General features: G+C 39.5%; 1 protein-coding gene across 1 annotated transcript in view; it reads right to left on the bottom strand.

The window, feature by feature from the left end:
* Positions 1-15,853, bottom strand: part of EVC (EvC ciliary complex subunit 1) — a 48,736-nt gene continuing 32,883 nt past the window's right edge. The window contains exons 13-21 of the mRNA XM_054294503.1: positions 11,138-11,247; positions 10,328-10,538; positions 7,092-7,298; positions 6,180-6,324; positions 5,186-5,288; positions 3,074-3,200; positions 2,729-2,822; positions 1,426-1,537; positions 1-405 (exon numbers count right to left, since the gene is read on the bottom strand). Coding sequence (XP_054150478.1) covers positions 324-405; positions 1,426-1,537; positions 2,729-2,822; positions 3,074-3,200; positions 5,186-5,288; positions 6,180-6,324; positions 7,092-7,298; positions 10,328-10,538; positions 11,138-11,247 — 1,191 coding nt within the window. The 3' untranslated portion in view covers positions 1-323. The remainder of the gene's footprint in view (positions 406-1,425; positions 1,538-2,728; positions 2,823-3,073; positions 3,201-5,185; positions 5,289-6,179; positions 6,325-7,091; positions 7,299-10,327; positions 10,539-11,137; positions 11,248-15,853) is intronic.

The raw sequence follows: 15,853 nt of genomic DNA, 5'->3' as shown, positions 1-15,853 counted from the left end.
TCTGCTCTCCTACAGGTGCACAATCCTCAGGTTTATTCCAAATCTAACACTCTCTCCCCAGCACATTACCCAAGCAGTCTCAAAGAGCTTGTATTAAAGACTTCCTTGTTCCCCCTTAGAAAAACCAAGAGGGAATGTTTTATTAACAGCTAAAGGAAGTTGGGATTGATTCTTGGTCTGCAGCTAAAAAAGATTTATGAGTTATTATTGATTTTCTTCATTGTTCCTCAGCAAAACAGCTCAGTAAGTACCTAGAGCTGCTGAGATTCCCCAGAAGGATGCCTTGGTACACTGTGTTCAGACAGCTCAGACAAAAGCTTTTACTACCTGATGCCTTTCTTTTTTAACATCTTTGAGTTTTTCCTTGGCTCAGTCTCCTCTTCATGTGAACTCTGTGGCATCTCTCTGAAAGAATAAGTTAGAAAAAGAAAACAAAATTGCAGACAGTTTTTAAAACACTCTACTTCTCTCCTCAAGTAAATTAATTTTGGTAAGAGAAAGGCTCTTGCTATATAACTTCTGCAGTCACTGGTTTCAGTGCCTCTGCTGGGGCTGCCAACACGAAGTTTCAAACCCATAAAGGTTCCTTTGTTGGCTCCTCGCTCCCTGCACACGCATCCCTGGTCGGCTGTGGGAAAGGAGTGTGTGAAAAGGGCTGATGCCATCAGGGAAAGGAGCCATCTCCTGAAGTCAGTCCCAGGCTGAGGTCACTCAGGGGATAAATACTTTTCCCCAAAGGCCTGTGGCTCCTGAGAACCAACTGTTTGCTCTGCCTGTCAGCAGGATTTTCTCTGCTCAATATATCAAGCCGCAGCAACCAGCTGGCTGGTTTGATCTGCCCGTGCTAATCAGCTGGCACCTTTCAGGTTTGCAGCCACTTCTCCTCCAGTCAGCACCCCAGCACAAGCCAACTGAAACATCTATCAAGAAAATCATTGTTAGAGCTGCTAACCTCATCAGCCAAAGACTGGAGTTTGCCTTTGTTCCTGGAATAAAGGTGGAAGTTGAAAGCCTAAATACCACAGACCATATTTTGGTTGCTACATTTCAGCCTAGTTCCATTGAATTCACTTGTCTCTGCTGATTTATGCTGTCTGTGACTAAGGTTTAAATAAAACTAAATAAAGGAAATTTGGAAACAGTCTTTCTCATTTCTCTACCTTTGATCAAAGCTATTTATAAAATACATGGCTGTACAGACAGGCAAATACAGATGAATTTCCTAACTTTAAAAAAGATTATGAGGTAAAAAAGCTTAAGTACATGTGGAAAGTAAATATTAAGGAAGCTCAGCCAATGCAGGCATTATGTTTTGAGTTTGATTGACATACCTCCTTAAAAAGTAGGTTTTGCAGTTTTTGTATTAAAAAAGGATTCTTTTATAAATAGCTTTTCACATACCATCATTTTTAGTCTGTAACATACCTGCATAAGCCAGAAGTTATTCCATAGGGTTCTTGAATATTTTCATGAGAATCATCTTTTTCTGCTGGTTCAGGTGACTGAAAGGTCTGTCTTTTGGAATTTGCTTTTACACCTGAATTGCCAAATGCAGTGGATTTAAAAAAAAAAAAAATCTCAAATAGTAGAGCTTGTTTGGTTTTGATTAACCTGAAGCAAAAAGTTACACTAACTTTTCATCCATACCTATTATTATTCCAAGGAAATTACTTCACTTTACATTAGCCCAGAATACAGCTTTTTTACCACTGGTTAGATCTCACACAGCAGACTGTGAACTGCCACATTTGCAGAACACTGAAATGAGTTTCCATGTGGTGCAACAGTTGAAAGCCCTATCATATATTTTCTTAGCAAGTAACTGAAAATGGCTTTTTATTACCACCAAGTAGAAGAAAAGCCAGTTCATATTTTTGAGTGAATGAATCAGAACATGGTGTTAAAAATTCACTGCTTTGAGGGCCCTGACTGTGCAGTCACAGTGCCTACCAAGGCAAACAATTCTGCACACCTGAGAAACAACAGCTGGGGAGAAAGACTTCAAAAGTGTGCAGGGTGTGACCTGCTTTTCCCTTTCAGGCACCCATCCTGCCTTTCAGTATCCTTCAAATGCAACACCATATGTTTCATTCTGATAATGACAGAAAGATTGCATGGCTCAAAGGATGGCACTTGTACACTGCATCTGAAGTGTGGACTAGGAAACATGACTGCTATTCTGAAAATTTGTCCCTAAGTATCTCTTGAAGAATGAATTAGAATAATTTGTCAAAACTACAGTAAATTCATAAAAATAGATGTTTTATGTATATATATGTATAAAAATTTTATGTTTATACAGGATGTAAAACTTCCTGTTTTGAGTACGTGTGGGAGGCAATTCTTCCATTCTTCCAGGACAATGAAAGCTGGATGATTCAACTCTGCTGTTCTGCCATGGATTTAGCAATCGAGGTGAACAGAGTTGTTTCTAAAGGACACGACAAAGACACGAAAAATGTTTTGGTTTCAGCAGGGCAAGGCCTCACCTGAGTGGACACAAGGTAATCTACAGGTTAAAGGATGCTCTGAAGTGAGGAAAGGTGGAACTTGTTTGTGGCTGTGCTGCTGGAGAACTGGGTGACCTTGAAAGGTTCCATTACTTTTCTACATCCCAGTTAGGGAAATGGCACTGATGAAAAATCTCTCCTGAAACTCCAATGTGTTATACTGCAAAATTTGTGGAATTAAGTTGGGTTTTTTCTGAACAATTCAGGATAGTACCAACCTGCTGGCTTGCTCCTTTTGGAAGGCTTCTTCTTCACAGTCAGTGGAACTCGGGTCAGCACAGCCAACTCCCTCACAAAGTCCTGCTCTGCTTCCTGCATGCAAGGACAGAGCAGCGATCACTCAACACAACACAGCTCAGTTCTGTGTTATTTTATTACATGTGGCACAACAAAACAGGCACATCACTGCGGAAACACAGGAAACAATATGGGAAACTATCAGGGAAATGTTCCTACAAGACAGAGAAGAATCTCAGCACTCATTCCAACTAGGGTAGCAAAGAGACCCCTACAATCTGTCCCATGTTTCTCCATTGAATGCTTAGATCCCTGAACCATTTTACCCTTAGCTGATTCTCCAGCTCAGCTCCCAGGTGGTGCAATCCCAGCAGCTTCTGTTTCAGACACTCCAGACGAATTTGCTGCCGCAATTCAAACTGAGCCAAAATCTTGTTCTGCTGGAGCACTATCCTGGTCAGAGAAATGTAAATGTAGAGATGTTGTTCAGTGCAAGGGAGGAATACAATCCTGTCTAAGTCTATTTAGAAGGTTTTGTAGAGAGAAAGGCTCATTAACAGTATTGGCCCAGCCAACTTCTGCTGGGACAGAAAATTTTGTGGTAGATTTTTAGATTTATTTATTTTAGTAACCTGCCTTGGCTATCTATAGAACACAAGGTCCTTCTGGAGGGTAGGAATTACAGGAGTTTGCAGTGTCCATGCCTGGATTTTGGGAACTGGAATTCAGCTCTAAAGTTGAAGCCTGCTTTCAAAACCACTGTATCTTTCTAGGATTAGTTTTACTGTCTGTTTGCCAAAGGGCCAAGGCAAACAATGTTCAAAGACCTGTTCAAAGATCCGGTGTGAGAACAAGGAATCAAGAATTAGGCATTTCATCCAGGCCTCTTCAGTACTGAGCCATCATCAGAACCAGACTGAGCCATCAACATGGTAATTCACAACTTGGGAATTGAAAGCATTAACTGTTGTATTCTTCACTTGTTTTACATTTCTGGTTAAAGATTATTATTATTATTACAGTACAACCTGAATGGCTGCAACTTTGCTGCATCTGTATTTCTCCTGTTTTCTTGCCTGATCTACCTTAAAGCAATGCTGCCAATCACCCATCAAATTCCTCAAGGAAGGGGGTGACACAAATCCTTTCTGACATTTACACTTAATGAAGTTGCTACTGTAATGCTCACTGCTTACAGAGGTTACCTTGCAACATTTGCTTTTTGAACTCACACTCCTAACCTCGCACCAAGGGCAAAAAGAAATAAAACAATAAAACAATGTCGAGTTTATAGGAATTGGACAAATTAATGTAAACTTTACATTTAATTTACAAAGCACTAGACTGTAAAAGAAATCATAATGGCAATAGGAAAATGGGTTTGATTACTGATTATTATGGTATCAGCTTAGATGCTGCATAGCTACATTCTTCAATCCCACATTTCTGCTTCTGGGAAGGCAAATTTTACTGTATTTTGTTTAAAGATACTAGAATAGATTACAGGAGAAAAAACAAATGAGAAAACAGCTGGAAAGTGAATTTGTATGTCACAATAAATTATAAACTTGATAATGAATAACTAACAAATCTTTTATGAAATCCTTAATCACATAAATCCATTTCTTTACTAACTCAAACAGGGATAAAAAAGTGGTCAATGATATCTTTCAGTTTAGAAGAAACAGAATGTCTGAAAAAAGATTTACCTCTTTACAATGCCAAAATTAAAGCTGTTGTATTTTGCTGAATAATAAAGCAAGAGTAAAGACATAAAATAATTACAAAAATGTATAATGTACATGACAAGCCACAGACCTTTTTATGACAACTTATGCCTTTTTATATGCAGTGCTTTTTGTCTGGACATAATTTTCATTTAATCAGTAATTAATTAAATATGATTTTTATTTAACTAACATTTGAGAGATTCCACTCTAAATTTAGTGCAAGTAATCTTGATTTTCCAAGGCATTCACTGAAGCCTTCTTTCCACTTTGAGTATTTTTTGGGCTTCAAGCATTTTCTCCTCATTATGGTATATGTTTTCTCCATAGCAAACTAACAAACACTTTTGATGTTCAAAGTAAAAAGGATGGAATGTAATGAATTACATTCAGCACTGGTTCCCATCCCACATTTATGTTAAATTTCTTTTAAAATTTGGCATATGTTTTGGCATTGTATTTCATTCTCTCTTTTCAAACTGCCTAAGTATAGTTCTCCAATCTGTAACTAATGACCATCAAAAAGTTTATTTAATAAGAAAGTAATTCTCTGAGATCAAAGGGCAGATATCATTTGGCAATAGGTATTTCTTTTCCATCAAAGAGAAGTATAAAATGCAAACTCAAGACATTTATTCAGCTAGACATCCATGTAGATCTGCAATCCCTCACAAAGTTTAAATAGACAGCAGTGCTGCTGCCTGGTCTAACCTTTGGTGGACTGTGGATGACACATTTAGGAGGCCTTTGGTGTGTTTTTCTTTCAATGCCAGTTCCTTCTCTTTATTCTTCAGTCTGATCCTTTCATTTCCTTCTGTTGAAACAATGTTTTTGAAAAATTTTCTGCTCAAAATTACAAACTCTGTATTGTGACAACCTTCATCACAAATTAATAATGATTCTAGGTAGCCTTTCCAAAGTTACTGCTCCTTAGGGATATCAAGTACTTCTTACACACTCTGCCACTGTGATCTGCTGCAAAGACAATACTTTGTGCATCATTTAGCTGAGATAGGAATGTCATGGAATTCCTGTTTACTTACTTCTCCCACTAGACTAACTGATTAACATGGAATTCGAAGCAGAAATTTTCTAAAAAGACCTTGATGCCTTAAGCAAGGACTGTATTACCTAAACAAAAAATGCATTATAAAGAAAACCCTCCACTCAGATATGACATTCCCGGGTATGCCCAGCTTCACAAGATGTCCTTCAACTGACAGCAAACTACTCTGGTTACTTTTGCAAATGCTCACACTCTGTGACTGAGTGCTTATTTGCTGACCAGGCTCCTGACTCTGCCCCTGCACTCCTGCCTGGCAGCAAGGCTTGGGCACATCTGACAGACAAGACCTTGCACTACCCTATTTGAATTAAACAGGAGGGAGATGGATGGGTTTGTAACAGATCAGGGTACAAAACCTTCATCTGGGGAGTGTCCCACCTTTTCTGAACACTGAGAGAGGCTGACAGGTATCTTTCCTTCCACCTGCACCACCTGGGAGCAGTTACTGAATGTACCCAGGGCTGAGCTGGCTGTGAGAGGGGAGGTACTCCCCACCTTTCCTCCTGTGACTCTGCCTGGCAGACTAAATTCAGATTTACTAGGCCAAGGGATGCCAGAAGAAGCAAAATCCTCTAACCTTACACTAAGCACAATTACTGGGAAGCAAAACTGTCTTAAAGTTGTCAGTACCATACGAACCTTGTAAGGATTTCAGATGTTGAAGCTTTTTTCCTTCATACTCTTCTGTGATTTTTCCTAATTGCTGGTAGTAGTTTTGCACCAGTCTACTGATATTATTGCTGGTCCCATATACACTTTCAACAGCAGATTCCACCAGTCTCTCCTGTATCACACAGTACAAGTCACAATTAATTTCCAAGCCCAAAAGTGTTTTGATCTGTTTAAAGAAACCCCATACCTAATTTGGTATGCGCACACAAAATTGTGAATTTAAAATGTCGCTTTAAAAATGGGGCAGACTGAGATACTGAGAACCATGCAACATTTCAACATGAAAAATTGCAGCAAAACCTTCCTAATTTGCCTCATCTCCATCTGGGAAGTGGTCATTCCCCTATCCACTCAATCTCTACAGCCCATTTTAACAGTCAAGCCAACTGCCAGCAAAGCAAGCAAATCTATGTGTAGCTCTGCTGTGACCTTCCATTACAAAGAAAATTCAAATATTTACTTTGGAAAAAATTATTCACCTATGATGTAAATTTTAATTTTAATTTTATTTATTTATCTTTGAATTAATATTAAGCTGGTAGAATGCAAACTATTAATTAGTCACAAACTCTTTATCAATCAATAATAATCTCAATATTTTTTCTTATTTTTGTTATTCTCTGCCATCAAGAGCTGTGACCATTTTTTTCCTGTTCCAATGTTTGACTTAAAACCTGTTTTGGCTGCTGTAGCACATACTGTACTGCTACATAAACTAGCTTGCAAATACTTTGCAAATTATGCTCAGTTTAAACACAGGTCCTAAGGATCTTTTGCTGATACTTCCAGGCATAGATTAATGCATACATTAAATTGCTTTCCATCTGTGCAAGGTAGCCCTTGTTTTGTTTGGAAAATTGCTATTGACCATTTCCATACCTTGAAGTCCTGTTCATGATCTGAACTCTTTTTTTCAGCTTCCCCTCGGGCATACTGCAGCAGAGTCTGCCCAATCACCTGCTCCATGTGCTGCTGAAGAAACTGAAGAGCTTCCTGGATTTCTGTGACTAGCTGCTGGTGGAATTCTAAATTGATTTCTTGTGTTTCTTCCTCAAGCTTCTCCTCCTCTTCACGGATGTGGGACTCCTGGTAATCAGACAAGAGAGCACTGCCATTTAAATATGTTAACAATTGTAGTCAGCTTCACTTTGAAATAAAGTCCTGCACCCATTCAGAATGTTACACTTTTAGTAATTGTAATAACATAATTTACAGAGGAAGTTTGTACAGTCATTTAACACATTTGCCACTGATATGTACAGCTGTGGTATTTGCTGGGTCCCCAGGATGACGGAGGAATTGAGAATCTGACTCCATGTTCTTAGAAGGCTAATTTATTATGATATATGATATGATATGATATGATATGATATGATATATGATATAATGCTATACTAAAACCATACTAAAGAATAGAGAAAGGATCTTACAGAAGGCATAACAAGATATTAATTAAAAACTTGTGACTGACTCCTCAGAGTCTGACACAGCTGGATGGTGATTGGTCATTAAGTAAAAACAATTCACATGTTGGCTAAATAATCTCCAAAGCACATTACAAAGCAGCAAACACAGGAGAAGCAAAGGAGATAATATTGTTTTCATTTTTCTCTGAGGCTTCTCAACTTCCCAAGAGAAAAATCCCGGGCAAAGTGATTTTTCAGAAAATATGACACTGACATTGAGTAAAACTGCATCCTGTCATATTAGTCACTCCTAAGTGATGTATTCCCATGTATGTGAAATATCCTGAGTCCAGTAAGTAATTGTGGATGCCTTGACAAACTGCACAGGGGCAAGGCAAGGACAGTTATGCACCAGGAATGCTTGCACAGCCTGTGTGGTCTACCTGAGGAAAACTTGGTTTGCTGGTACTTGGGAGTACCAATACCCTTGGGAGTACCAATGGCCCTTGGGACAGGTCACAAAGGTGGGTAATAACATTTGAAAACGATTTGCACAACATCTTCTGCTGGTGAGTTCTAAAGCTTCTCCACATATTTCTTAATTTTGAACCTGCCATCTGGTAACTTTGCTAGGTGCTCTCTTCTTTCATTAGAAACGTGAAAAATGGTTCTCTATTCACATATTTGATGCCAGTTTTAAAACCTATGATATTCCAGAAGCCACCTATGTTTTAGGCTGAAGAGTTCAAGTCCTTTGAGGTCTTTGGACCATCCTTGCCTCCATTTTTGTGCATGAAAAGTGCCCACTTTTCATCTAAGCTCTCTTTAGTGAACAGTAGTATCTGCTTACCAGCATGGTCTGCTCTGTCATCCCTAAGTGAAGTACTCTGCCATAGATGGCCTAATATTCTGTTGCTGATGTCTTTCTTATATTTATACACTCAGTTAAGGCTAAATAACTTGAAAATATTCTGGAAGATGTGACAGTACCTATTTGATGCCTTCTTGGAAATAAGAAATGCAAGTAGAAAAGGAACATTCATCTGTAGAAATATTCTTATTAATGCTTATTAATACTCTTATTAATGTTCTGACATATTATACTTAGAGCTAAGACTTATATTTTGGAGGCTTCTGAGAAAGTTGGAATGTCATTAAAAATGGTTTCTCATTTTTTTAGAGACCCAATGTCCTGTGATTATGCCCAAGCTAGGATTCATTAGTCATTTTACATTCGACATGAAACCAATAGATAGACATGACATTGTCCACCAGTATAAAACTGGCCCAAGCAAAATTTAAGTTTGGGTAAAACAACACAATATATCAAAAAATCTGGTTGAATGTCTGTAAATTAACCTCTTCCTGAACTCCTTATAGACTGTTCTTGGTTTTGGAGGATGTTTGTAATATGTTTTTTCTCTCTTCACTTTTCCCAATTCCTATGCTCTACTTTTTCAGCAGCAAGAATCTAGCAAGTTTATTTTTGGACACTTCCTTGTGAGATGGGTTTTAGCTGGAATTTGAAAGAGGCTGTAATGGAGAGATGCCATAGGAACACTAATACCTGAGGACATTTCATTTTCATTAGGGAAGGCAGTGATTGCATCAATTAACATCTCCATGTGAGCTAAGTGAGAGGGAGTAACGGAAAGCAAGAGGAATGCAGTGATATACATTTGTATTTTATTATTTTATTTTTTATTTCTTCTGAAACTTAATGAGTTTCTCAGTTTTTCAAACTTAAAAGAAACTGCTTCAATTGATATTTTTCAAATATGAAAACAGCAGGACACAGATTTTCTTTATTCCTCTTCCATGTGGAGATTGAGGGTTTGTATCATGCAAATGAAAATTAGAGGGGTACAGAATTTTACCTCTCAGCTAATTACACAGCAACAGCATGGAGCACAGAGCTGCAAAGTGTTTGATGGGTTCAAGCCATATGTGCAGCAGCAGTGGGCTGGGCAGAGCTATCACTGACACCTGCTGGGAGGGTTGTCTGAAGTTGAAATATGAAATGTGGTATTGCTCTACATAAATATCCAATGCATGTAATTAAATAACCAACAACACTTAATAGATCAACACTAAAAACCAGTCACAAACAGATGTGAAAGTGACATATGGGAACATCATGTCTAAAAATCCCTTAAACTTTCTTTTGTCTTCATGACCTACAGTAGCCAGACAATTTGGGAGGATTGGGAATGGATGCTGACCTTCTTATGGACAGAAAGAGAAAAAAATTATGAAAAATTATGACAGTATAGAAGAACTTGATTTGTGTGGTAGGAGTAAGAATTTTTCCTAATGCTTCAGTAAAAACTTCTCAAGTGCATATTACGATTCCCAGCAGAATTAGCAGGAGGCTCTCTTACCCTGAAGCAGTAGCTTTGCAGAAGTCCTTTATACATGCTGGCATCCTTGCCTTCATGCATTAGTATTTTCATATAAATAAATTGCTATACAAGTTTGCTAGGCCACTCAATAAAGTACAAGGGATTAAAACGTCTGCCCAAATTACAACAGGCGTACTCAGGGACGTCCTATACCAGCAATGTGCACATTTTTGACAGAGAATATTTTTCTTTCTCTGTGATGCTTGAACTTTTTCCTTTTTTTCGGTGGTTTAGATCGGCCATGGCTACTTCTAATACCACAGCACATGAGACCTCTGGAGATAACCCACCTGGACACAGTACCTACCACTGCCTTCTGTAGCTGCCACTGGTCCTCATCTTGGCACGGGGAGGATCCCTTCTGCAGGGTGTGCTGCTCTCTCAGCTCCTGAAGCGAGCTCTTCTTTCTGGCCAGCCGCATGCGCGCCAGGGCTGCCAGCCCAGCTCTCCGCAAGCTGAACCTGCTGAGCACTGAGCACAGCAGAAGGTGGTGCTTTTGCAAGATGTAGCTAACAGACCTGTAAAAAGGACCATTCAAAATCCATCAGTGAAGCTGCCTGCACACCTGTGTTCAGCAAAGTCATTCCTTAAAGGTGGAAGAGTTATTCTTCACTCTGTGAAATGCCTTTTTGTACAAAGCATGCCTTGGAAAGCTGCTCAGGCGTAGAGAATGGGTACTGCTGTGTTACACTTCTAGTTCTGTCACACTGAAGTTAAATTAAAATGAAAACAGAAATAAAATAGCTAAATAACCATCTACATGTTGCTGGAATGAACACTTAATCTTGCAGAAAATGCAACTCCACCGTGACACAGAGAGTGCAGAGAGAGGCTGGTTCAAGACTAGAAACCCCTCACAAACACAGCAGATACTCACAAAGCACACCAGTGACAAATCACATAAGACTATATTTTCTAATTTCTAGGAGTCCTGATATGTCTACATTTTTAAATTTGCTTTTGATACCCTGAAAAAAAAACAAGACCAATTGGCTCTTTGTCTGAAGTGCTAATAATCCCTCAACACTTCTTTCCACAATGTAATGTACACAAGTTTTTATCTGGGCATGCAGCAGTGAAGTTTTACCCCACTGCTCATGGATGAAACTGTGCTTACTCATCACTGAGGCATCCTAGCCTGCTCACGACACCTTGAATTATCTTCTCTTGTTTCTCAGATAGGTGCTTTTGCATCACAGCAGACAGAGCATATTCTGTTATCCAGAGCTAAAAGGAGGGAAAAGAATTACAAATATAAGATACTCTGATTTCAGCAGTCACTACATAAAGAAACAACTGTTTATTTTGCTAGAAAAATCATCCTTTGCTTTCAAAAACACACTCATTCTGGATTAAAATTATTCTACTATTTTTTCCAATTATCAAAATCCCAAACAAAACTCACTGAAAATAAAAGCTTTGCACTGGTTTGAATCAGGCCTGAACTGTCTTTCCTACAGATTTTTTGGTTTCAGTTACAGAGGAACAAGAAAAAAATAACAATACAGCACAAAATACTGCATTGACTCTCATCAGCAGGTTTCAGCAGGCTTTTTATTTATTTTTTTCTTTTCCCTAGTAGGGAATATAGTTTCTATTTCCACTGAACAAAATACAGGTATCATCTTCCATCACACTTCTGTCACAGTAAACAGTGCTAATAATTGGAAATGGAGATTAAGTGATTAGACAAGTATATGGACTGCAAGTTTACAGCTCCTTCACAGTGATATTTAGATTGAAGAATTTAATCTTTAAATGAATTTTGATGGATTTGCCATTAGACTGTAAACTTTTGGAGACATGGAGTTAAGATTTAGTTTAGTATGTTGCCGGTATTTAAGTCATAAACTGAAATATTTGCAAGGCTCCAACTCTTACTGTAAGATGAAGAGTGTAATTTATGCTACTGACAGATGAATAAAAGTAGGTTACCTGACGATGTATTCAGAGACCCAAATTAAATATAATACCCAGGATGTCTGACAATTTCACTTTGTGTTCCAGCATCATTCAGAACACGAGAGACTAGATTTTCAATTATGGCAGACAGGCAGGTTTCACTAGATCAGTATGCCCAGCAAAGGATTAGATGTTGTCCTGGCTGCAGGAGGGGGTGAAGCTTAGTGCAGTGTGGGCACATCCAAGTTGTGATTCTATCCCACCCACATCATACACGTGGGAGTGGTTTTGGGGTGAAAATGAGCACAATCTTCAGAAGTGGGCACCATTTTGCCTCTCTCTAGAGAAGGAAGGTGTCAGCATCAGCCCCTGCAGATCCAGCCCCCACTGCACTCCTGCTCCCCCTCCTGTTTTCTCCAGAATGCAGCTCCAGCACTTGGTGCTGAAAGGACAGCGGCACCAGTGCTCATAACTACTGGATATATACCTGAGTATTACACAAAATATCAAAAAATTGTACAATTATACATCAGGAACAGCTATTTCTGTAATTTTTTTTTAACAGAGAGAGAGAGAGGCCAGTGGATCCTGATACTATTTTGTGTGTTTTCTGCATCTAAATATAACAACCATTTTACCTAGAAGTTCTGAGAGGTACTATCCAGTATAACAGCAAACAGCAGGGCTGAACTGACAGAGCCTGTGCAGACGCTGCCACGGAGGAAGGACTGGTGGGACTGAACCCTAGTCCAGTTGAGAGGAGCCCCACTGACAACAGCTGAGCTGAGGCTTTGCCAGCTGAGCTGAGCTGACCTGAAAGGATTTGGCAGAATGGTTGGAAAAGTGGCAGTGACCTGGCAGGACCAGCACAGTGAGGCAGGAGAAACAGCAGCACAGACACCTGTGCAGAAGTGAGCCCAGCAGAGCAGCAGCACAGCCTGACTCAGGGGATTTATCTGTCACTGGCTTCCATTGTTTCAGGCTGGGGGTGTGGGAAATGTTAGCCATGGGAGTTCCCTTGCCATCCTGCCTTTGTTCCTGCTGACCATGTAGGTAGTGAGTGGGAATGGTCTCCATATCACCTTTGTCTAGGGAACCAAGTGGACACTACCTACAGGGAGCATCTGCCATCTGTTTTTTCCCAGTGGGGAACTCCTTTTTGCTGGGTAAAACCCCTTCTCTTTTTGTACACCTTTGCGATTAATATTGCTGTTGTTATTGTGAATTTCTTACTCCATGGCTTTGTGCTTTCAGTAAAGTGTTATCTCAACCCATACTCTCTGCATTTGCCACTCCCTTACTGGAACAGGCAGGGGAGGGGGAGTGGTTCATTTGTAGTTTAGTTTCCATCTGGTGCTAAAGCCAGCACAAATATATAATTGCAGAATTGTTAGTGTTAGAAATCAGGAGTGCTACTAGGCATCTCTGCTGGATGTGAGTTTTTTCATTGGGAAGCAGTGATCTGGGCAGGAGAGAGGCTTTCTCTGTGAGCACAGAATGAACTCCCCTGGGAAGTGCAGAGAACATCAGAAACTTTGTTTTGGCTTCAAAATAAAAATGTATTTCTTTCATGGCTAGTGCCTTCCCTGTGGAATACACAATCACACAGCTAACTGACCTCTCTTCATGTAGAAAACCTTACCAAAACACATGTTCCTGAGCAGGATGCCTGACAAGGATGGGAGGGCAGGCAGTCAACAACAAGTGACAGATGGGAAGAGTGCAGCTGAGCATGAGAAGCACAGCCCCAAAGACTGCATGGCACTGGAGACCCACCAGGCTGCTCTTGGCAAGAGCCTCAGATGTACCTGTGTAGCCAGATCTCAACTGATCTGAGGCTAGATGAGTCTGATAATCACAGAGCACAGCTGAGCACACTGTCTTCCCTGACTGCATGCTGCAAGCATCAAATTAAGGTCTATCAGGTCTTCAGGTATCATCATGACAGATGGCAACGATGTGCTTGAAGTAATAATTGTTATCATCATTTCCCTTTAGCAGCTCTGTGGATTTAGCTACTAGGGTTTCACACCTCTCTGCACACACCTTGTAGATCCATCACATTGCGTACTTTAATGTCTCTTTCAGCAGTTCAAAGAAAGTCTGAAAATGACCTTTTACTTTCCAGAAGTAATTTTATTTCCAGTGAGAGGCTGGCTGTGGTTCAGCTGTGGGTTTCCATCATTTTTGGAGACCTGATTATTTACTGAGAAGTTGCTCTTGAAGGGCAAGTAAAACAGCATGAGGGTATATATCACCAAGAGACAGAATGCCTTCAGGAATTGATACTTGAATTGCAGTTGGAATGGTAAATGATATAATATTGCAGCCAAGAACTCAAAATATAGCAGCTTGTTTGTTATCAGTATATCCTATCTAAAAGTATATCCTATCACTGTCAATGATAACAATGCCAGTGCTTCTTGCAGTTGTTCTTTATTTCTGTTTATGGAGAAACAACCTAGTTCTGTAGTAGTGAGGAGTTCCTTATAAAGAATGAGCCACCTTTTCCATTAAGAGTGCATTTGAGGTAGTCCATATGCACAATTTATCAAATTATTCTGCACCTCCCTGAGACCAATGGGAAACTGAGAATACAGCAGATATTCCTCCAGTACACAGCTATTAAACTGAACACTAAAAGTACCTCAGTCATGTTAGTAAGAGAAGAAGAGGAAAGGAGGGAGAATCATGGCTCAGGCTCTCTGATCCCTGTATTCAACCAGTAAAACCAGTGACAAAAGCATGGTAAATGAGAGAGTAAAGCTCTAAGGAATGTCTGGCTTCTTGAAGTGTTATTCCAGTCACTATGAAAAAATTAACCAGAGAAAGTGATAAAACGCCCACCCTGTCAAAACTGGTAAGCAGTTCAACTTTCTGGGTAACATGCAAGGATTTGGGAATGGATGGAAATCTCATCCCATTTTTATTCTGTAGGCTTCCAAATATTTTGCTTCTCAGTCATAGGTGCATTACAAGATCTTCTGAAGCGCTGCTGAAGTTAAGTATTACTCTCTGGCAATAAAGGTGAGGAATATGCCTCTCCTTTCTGTTTTGACACCTTTAGCACAGATTATTCGGGGAATGAAAGGAAAGAGATTTCTCTGTTGGCCTGTAGATGGGGTGCGATGCACACTGACTGCCAAGTGAGTCTCAGGCTGGGGCAGGAGGCTGCTCCCTGGAACTGCTCTCTACAGAAATCATGAATTAGGGACTATGTGGGAAAATGCTTAAAAATTATTTTCACTAGTCATTTACTCCCATTTGCCTCACTCATATCCTCAAGCCTGGAAGGCAAAGTTATATATGAAACTGATTTTTTTTCTTATCAGTTGTAAAAGTATTTCTTTTCACCCAAAGGACATCATATTCCAGACACGTATAAATGCTAGGAAAGATCATTTTAAAAAATTGGTTCAAATAAAAGGGAAAAATGTCTTTTAGAGACACTTTGGAAAGCACACATAAATTCTCTAGTGAAAAGTTTTCTGGTGTTAAGACTTCCCAAGCCTGTAAAGCAGGTAACTGTAACTCCCAGCACAGCACATTTATCAAGAGGCAAATGAAAGACATATCTCCTGCTGCAAAATGTCTGACAACTTAAAAGGCCTGACAATATGACTGTGGATTTATGGATCTTTTGTCAAACCCAGAACTCTAACATCTATGGGTTCTCCCAAATGACATAATCATCTGGCACAAGTGTCCAAAATCTCTTCTTAAGGTAGAAACCAAGTGTTCCTTTTTGTAGGATGCAAATGTCAGCTTATTGCTAAAATGTTCATGCTGCTGTTTTATAGCAGGAAAGGGACAAGAAATGCACATTGCATTTGAACATAATATAATGCATTATTATGTTTTTCAGACTCATGAAAATTTGCCAGCCTAGGTTTGGTGGAATAGCTATCTCCCTGCATGCTCTCTTTGGAGA

This window comes from Melozone crissalis, unplaced genomic scaffold (genome assembly GCF_028551555.1).
Source record: "Melozone crissalis strain CALT ecotype California unplaced genomic scaffold, PUWL_Pcris_2 ptg000006l_1, whole genome shotgun sequence".
In the NCBI taxonomy this organism is placed as follows: Eukaryota; Metazoa; Chordata; class Aves; order Passeriformes; family Passerellidae; genus Melozone; species Melozone crissalis.
This window is presented reverse-complemented; position numbering and strand designations above follow the sequence as displayed.